The sequence below is a fragment of the Esox lucius genome, chromosome 14 (assembly GCF_011004845.1).
Source record: "Esox lucius isolate fEsoLuc1 chromosome 14, fEsoLuc1.pri, whole genome shotgun sequence".
Taxonomy (NCBI): Eukaryota; Metazoa; Chordata; class Actinopteri; order Esociformes; family Esocidae; genus Esox; species Esox lucius.
Genome location: NC_047582.1, coordinates 4,614,969 through 4,622,618, shown reverse-complemented (window position 1 = coordinate 4,622,618; position 7,650 = coordinate 4,614,969). Strand labels below are relative to the sequence as shown.

Genomic DNA, 7,650 nt, shown 5'->3' with positions numbered 1-7,650 from the left:
CAAACACTAGAAAATAAATATATTACAAGACACTGAATTTCTAAATGATTATTCGACATAAATCAGATCATGGTTTTGAAGGAAGTATTTTTATTCATGGTTGAAAAAAACAGTACCATGAAAAGTTATGGTAGTCTATAGATGGTATAATAACACGCGTAACGGGAAAATTGAAATAATACAAATTGGTGCTTCAGCAAGATTAAAACAATTCTAAGTGACTTGAAATTAAGAAATGACTAAGGACAAAGTAGTTATTAGCACTATTTTTTTTTAAACGAAGTTACAGTCTTAATGTCAACACGTACAACAAAACAATACAAGCTCAAAGCTTTAGTTAATGCCATGCAGTCCATCAGGTTCAGGGTTCAGGCCATCATCCTACTATTAATCAGTCATATAATATACCAGGTTTGTAGCAACATGGTCTGCGACCTGCTTGCACTATCTTCATGCGTTTTGTAAGACAGCACAAACAAGTTGGAGACCAAGCTAAGTTCATAGTGGTGTAACCCAAACATCACAGACCGGTGGAAGTCAACCATGACATTGGTCCAGTGTTAATGCCTGTCTGTAAACCTTTATCAAAAACCAAGGTGTAAGATGGCTAGTCTGGTCCCATAATCTGTGTGCCATCTTGCCAATTCATTGTTTGGCGTGACAGCGCAGATCTGGGACCAGGGTGTGAGACCATACCAGCAAACCAGATTGATTACTTGAACTCCAGTGTCTTGAATGCAACTTGAAAGTGAGATGTTTTATTGAAACAATAATTTCATTTCACAGGGGTTTCACAGGGCAGTCCATTAAGGTGCAGTCACTGGTAATGCATGCAACTCTCAAATGGGTGCGATGTGCCATTAAAACAACTGTGTTTCTTACATTCCCTATTGTTGTGGGCCTGAATCCAAACTGAATTGTTTGGTTTGACTTTCAGTTTGAGATTCAGGCTAACCTACCATCTCCCTTCAAAGCAATTGTAAAATTAACACGAATTAGGCAGTGGTACAATGAGTCCAAGGGGCTTTCATTCACAGTGTGCTCACAGCAAGTGAAAATCTGTACAAAATAATTTGGTATTCTGTCTTAGCACACTTATTCCCTAACATTTTCCATTTGTGTTTCTTGTGACTGGAGGGATTCTGGTTAAGAAAGTGGAAAAGCAATTGGACGATGCAGGAGAATAAAACAAAAACCTCCTCCTTGTCCCTGTATTCCTTCATGCCACGTGGTCATACAGCCACACAGGCTCTATCTGCACATAGACGGGCCGTGTTCCTCTGCTTGATGTTGAAGGGCAGAATTTACCACAATCCCACACCCAATGTAAAATGGTGAAATCGCTGGAACATCCTGACCTATCCTAAAACGCCTAGATAGGTATTTCACAAATTGATTAACCCCATCTCATGCGACAGCAATCTGTTGATGAAATCATTGTTGTGGTTATGGAACTAATAAACGGTACAGGCAAAGTCGGAGCTGGGGAACACGACCAGCAGCAATACCAGCGGTCCTCGCAGGTACCATCCACCCCTTGGTTGAATTTGTGGGTATGCAAGTGACATGAGTTCTCACGGACAACAAGGTAACTTCCTTTTGAAAGGTTAACATGAAATATTAAATGCATTTCTCCACCTAAGCTTCCAATATATTTGAATAAATATGTGTAAATGGCCATCCATTTTAGATACCGTACAGTTATACTGCAAAGCGGATTAACTTGTGGACCCCATGATTAGACGATAATGTTAGACATCAGAAATTAGCACCGTGAGGTTTTTTGTTTAAACTCTTGAATTGGTTACCACCAGATAAATGACAGAATACAAGCTTTTCTATTTGTTTTGCATTCCTTTTTTAAAGACACTTTGATACAATTCAATACAATCCCATTAAATTGTAGTGGTTAATCAGGTTTTAGCAAATATTGGTTAAAAAACAACAACAAAAAAAATAGGTAAATAAAAATCTACTGCTCACTTAGTGGGCCTAAATGGACATCATGCTCAACAAGCCACACAGCTGCACTTAACCAGACTGAACCACACAGTCATTCACCACTGAAAGCGACTGTTATTAAACTTCAAAAGCATTTTTGACCCTTTTTTAAAAATATAAAATTGGCACACACTAGGAGGTGAACACAGAGTTATAAAGCCAGACAAACATTTTAAAAAGCATCAAAATCAAAAGGATGTGGGTAGTGGCTCGCTCAAGGGAAGTGAAGGGTTACAAAGAATGGGCAGGCGGGCATCTCATCTAGGGCTCCTTTGCTTTTTGCTCCTTTTCATCAGTCTTTTTTTTGTTTTTCTTTAGGAAGGAGGGAGTGCGGAACTTCTTCTTCTTCTTCGAAGGCGATTTGCTGGGGGATTCGTCGCCGTCGTGTTCACCATTATGGTCGCCGGCGGCAGCAGCAGGTTCCTCCCCCTCAGCAGCGGGCTGCTCAGTGACGGCAGGAGGGGTGGAAGCAGGGTCTTCGGGAGGGAGGGTGGGAGTGAGGTCTTCGGAAGGGAGGGCGGGGGCTTCGGAGGGTTCGTCGTCTGGGGTCAGGTCAGGGAGAGTCTGTCTCAAGGTAGCCTGGTCACTCTCATCCTTATAGGTGTGGTCCGGCTGGGATTCTGGGTGGGGTTGGGGAAAGGGCTGTAATTAGACTGGATGAAATGTTGCTTTAGAAAGGTTGCAATGCAGAAGAAACCCATCAAGGTTGATATGAGATTCAGCAGGGGAGAGAACAACGATATAACTATTTAAATTGGCTTTACCACTTTATTCTCACTTGGGCAATAGATTCAGAGACCTAAAAAAATAAAAAGTACATCTCCCATGACTCAGTCTTTATTCTGTAGTCCAACTAGGCATGAACACAATATGTCATCTGGCAATTCATGTACATCAAACATGAAAACAGGCTACATCTGCAGATCAGATTCTTCAGCCACCAGTCAGACACCATGCTCCTTGGCTAAGTCATGCCAGGACATTAGGTAGAATAACATCTCTCACCAGGCCATTGCCACTGCCTAGCTAGACATTAAAGGCTCAGACGCGAAAGCTTTACATTGAAGACTTAAACATTCCACAAGCATAAGCTCAGCAGCTTTACAAAATAACACATGAAATAAAACTACATCAAATACTTTCTACATAAAATTCAGGTAAGGGTTTTCCCCATACAGCTTGTATAGAAACCTAAGAATGATTCATGTCCAGTCTAAGCCACCACCTCTGGTGCGCATGTACTGCTGCAGTGTGGGTTCAAATCTGACCTACGGCAACAACAACACAAAACTCTTCTACCATTTTCCTGTCCAAAAAAGAATAAAATGCCCCAAAAATCTATGTGTGAAATAATGGTCCATCTTTGTTTGACTATACAATGTGCAGTCATTGTAACACAAGACCATCACTATCGGCTGCATGTCTCAATTCCTGACCATGTATTGAAGTTAGAAACTACGTATTGCAATTCTAATTCAGGTTTACACAAGTCTCAGATCATTAGAAAAAAAAATAAGCGTAAAATAACAGTAATACAGCATACTAAACATATAATTGATACACACCTGTTACTGTTTTACTGCTAAGCCATCAGCAAAAACAAGCCTCACACAAGCAACAAAAGCACACATTCTAGCACAGCCACACGCCACTAAAATACAGGAACGTTGTGTATACCTGAAGTTGGCCTCATCTGGAACAAAAGCATAACATGCAACAAATTATAATAGCTAAATACCTGTTTCATGTATTATAATAATGAGAATTCTATGACAAGAAGATATCTTTTTTTTTTTTTTTTTTTTTATCAGAAGAGTTTTTGCATTTTAGAATTAATGGTTAAGTTTAGAGCCGGTCAACTCGGGGAAGGTATAGATACCTATAATAATTGTTGCTGGGTCTATCTCAGATTTCTCCACTGTCGCTGGCAAGAACCATAGACTGTGTAGGAAGTGGAGTTCCATCAGGCGGGAGAAAACCCCTTTGATCACAAGTCTTTATAAGATTCATAGTCATTAATGTGACAAATCCATCATCTCACCCTATATCTTTTGAGTTCTATTCCACATGGTGAAAAAAGCCTTTTTGCAGCTTACTAACATCAATCCCAGAATTTAAGAGATAGCTAAAGACAGGGAGGACCTTGGAAATAGAACCTAGCAACAAAAGTAAATATGACAGAAAGAACCAGAAGCCAAGGACTGATAGTTAAAAATAAGTCCTCAACCCCAGTGGAGGGTTAGGGCCACACCGAGAGAGAGAACAGAAAGGAGGAGGAGTTGGAAGCGTGAAGCCATGCAAGTGTTATTGGGTGAACACAGGCCACGGGGATGGTCAGTGGAGATGGTTTGGTGGTTGGAACAGTACGTACTTACTATGGCAACAGGTACTCTTTAGCATTTCCATCTCCTGATAGTAACGCAGCCACAAAGAAGAAAAAGCACAGGTAGAAACAAACATCTATAGATGCAAGTCAATCACAGCCACCACACTGTTAAAATTATAAAAAGGAAAATCCAATTGAAAATTGAAAACAAAAGAATGACGGAAAGGCCATTCTTAACAAGACTCCAAACGATGGAGAATGGTGAAGTGAATGGCGGATCGGAAGACGTTTACTGTTACATAAGAGACCATATTTGATCAGATTACACCAGTGACTGGTCTAAAAGACATCACATTCTCCCTCCATTGTATACTTTACTTCATACAGAACAGAGTTTGCCATGGTTTATATTGGGGGAGCTGTAGATGTCTGCCAAAATAAAGACAACAGAAAGAATTCCAGGTCTGCCCTCTTGTCTTCAATAAATACACTGGAAACAAAAAGGAAACAAAATTCTTTCCTGATTGGCCTTAATTTAGTTAACAAGGCTTATAATGCATTTTTAGAGTTACCTTTAGTAAAAGCAGAGCGCTGACTGAATATCAAAGATACATGATGTCACTTACAGGGCTCCATAGATTAGTTACATTCCCTCCTTTTTCCTTGTATAAGCCATGGCAAGAGGTACTGAGAAATATTGTACTTTATGGTTTGAGAACCAGTCATTATTAAGTTTGACATTCTCTTGCTGATTTTAGGTGTAATCCAAGCAGTAATAGAGACCAAGAGGGAGAAATTTACAATAAAAAATTACTTTCCTAAAGTTGCAATCTCACTCATGTATGGCAGAATTCACTTAGCCATCTATGGGAATTGTTGATATAACTTATTTGTATAACGATTTTTTTGAGCATGAGGAACTAATCATGAGAGTATATTAAAATAACCCTCTATCTGAATTAAACAATGTTTTATTAGATATTTTACAAAGCTGGATCAATGAGTTAGCAAGCTAACTTCAGTTCACCACCGAAAAATAAGATTTTCGGGTTGATTAAAAAAGCAGAATGTATGCATTTTTGGTAGGTTCGTTAGTTAATAACACCTCACCCATTTCAAGCTTGTTTTAAGGAAATACAATGAAAAAGTTTTATTTCAGAAGGTAGGCATTATTGCTGGCTAAGTAACCCGGAGGGTGGTTTCTTTCTCATACAGTATGCCCAATGAACACAAAAAAACCTCTTAGCCTCTTATTACACAATAAACGTCACATTCAAAAGCACATACAGTTGTTATGTTAACAATCACATCAAAGAGAAAAACAGACAGGAAATCCAATGTCCTAGCCTTGTTTTTGACCCTTAACCCTGGGGCCTCACACACAGTAGTAGCCCAGGAGAAGCCATGCTGGTCTTTGTATAGTTTGTTGCCAGATGAACTAGGCCAACTAACCTTCTTCCGCTCGGACAGGGGTGCTTGGGGGTGTTCGGGTCGGACTCTGACCCTTCACCTCTTCCTCAGGCTCTGGTAATGCATCTGGGGAGGAAATCGAATAGTTTAGCCCGTTAAGAGGTCAGCAATGCAATCAATGATTTCGATTGAAGATTGTCCGTTTCTGGTATAATTAAACACACACACACACACACACACACACACACACCACCAACCCAGAGAAATCGTTGTAATGTATAACCCTTACACCACCACAAACAGTAAATACAAATAAACAAGCAGCACACCCGAAATCAGGAGAAAGACAGGAATTGATTATCATAGGCTATTACACAGGACAACACAGAGGTAAAAAGCCTTCACCCCAGATAAGGATCCTCTTCCCTCAGAGAAGCCAACCAGGGGATTAGTAGTTCCCTTTTACAAAGACACTCCCAACAGACAACAGGCCTGTGTTAGGAAGAGGAGCAGGAGAACGTCTCGTTCCCAGAACTGTTTGATGAAGGGATCACTCATTCATTTGGGACGACTTCCTTAGGAGTGCAACAATCAGCATTTGGATTTCTACTGGTTAAAAAGATGGTAGGTAAGGCTGCCCAATAAAGCACACTCGATGGAAATTCCACAGTAGTCCAGAACCTGCGAATCCCAGTCAGAGTATTCTCACCCTGCTTATTCACCTGGATTCCTGGAATATTCTAACCATGATTTTTTGGGATAACCTGAATATTTTGCTGATTTAAATGGGTATGGGTTAAAACTGGGTAATATGGACAAAAATCCAATGTAGCAATACTTTGCCTGAATTAATGTGACAACGATAAACAGAACATTGCGTTTATAACATGAATAGGCACCACTATTTTCTTTAAACAACTGTGTGTAATTGTTGTACTATTTTACCCACAGCCACTTATAGCCCTTTCACATAAAATAGTACTTCCTGAAAAAGAAAATGGGGCATATGGTTTATACTATCCATATGGTCCACTTATATGCAGATAAATGTTTAGCCTATTCTTGTCACCAAACATTTTATGGGAAATCCTGAAAGGTGTAAGAGGTGAAAGCAGATGTGTTTAATTTAGAGTTATACGGTCAGAGGCAAAACATGACAGAAATCATTATTACAATAGTTTGGTTGCTGAATAACAAAATCTGAAATGCTTTGCTGATATATAAATAGTAGCAAAATAATTAATTGCATGGTTGAATTGGTGGGTTTTAGGTTTGGTCTGAAAGGGGTATTAGAATGGCCAATTTAAAACGTGTAGTATGAGCTAAATCATAATTAATGATCCTATTTTGGTTTGTCCCAGCTCTGTGATAGTTGTAGTGGGTAGGATGGTAACAGGATCAATCCCAGAAAGACAGAAAGATAGAGATGCAGGATAAGGGACTCCAATCAGAATGCAGGACGAAGGAGCAGGAGGACGGACCACGGTCTGCTGTCAGTCAGTCTGTACCTGGAGCGTCTGGGACTGTGGGGTCAGGCAGCTCTGTACTGGTAGAGCTGAGGGCCCTCAGCACAGCGCAGTGAAACTCCTTGTGAGGAGACTCTGGGTAGGACTCTCCTCCAGGGGCCCTGGACCCCAACCCCGCGGACATCTCAAGGCTCCCCTGGCCACCCCCCAACCCCGTCAGCATGTCATGGCTGGGGAGCGACGATGAGGTGGGGGTGGAAGTTGTGAAGTGAGGCTCAGAGACCTCCAGTCCCTTCACTGGGACAAAGAGAGGCTTGGGCAGCAGTGGGGGCTTCTGTGGGGAGGTAGAGGGGGACAGGCCTTCCTCCCCAAGGACAGAAGAAAGGCTCTGTGGGCTGACTGTGGACTCTTCACTCTGTACTGGATAAATGGTGCAACAAAAATGTC

General features: G+C 40.8%; 1 protein-coding gene across 17 annotated transcripts in view; it reads right to left on the bottom strand.

Moving 5' to 3' along the window:
- Nucleotides 1-742: 742 nt before the first annotated feature.
- The window catches only part of add1 (adducin 1 (alpha)), a 32,915-nt gene continuing 26,007 nt past the window's right edge, over nucleotides 743-7,650 (bottom strand). For 5 of the 17 annotated variants that reach the window (XM_029124947.2, XM_010892807.5, XM_010892806.4 and 2 more), the window contains 3 exons: nucleotides 7,246-7,623; nucleotides 5,780-5,863; nucleotides 743-2,621 (listed from right to left, as the gene is read on the bottom strand). In XM_029124947.2, the coding sequence (XP_028980780.2) occupies nucleotides 2,263-2,621; nucleotides 5,780-5,863; nucleotides 7,246-7,623 (821 nt within the window). In that variant the 3' untranslated portion in view covers nucleotides 743-2,262. Of the gene's footprint in view, nucleotides 2,622-2,765; nucleotides 2,801-3,678; nucleotides 3,695-4,372; nucleotides 4,411-5,779; nucleotides 5,864-7,245; nucleotides 7,624-7,650 lie in introns of all 17 variants that reach the window. The other 12 variants (XM_029124951.2, XM_010892818.5, XM_010892819.5 and 9 more) reach the window with 9 other exon arrangements.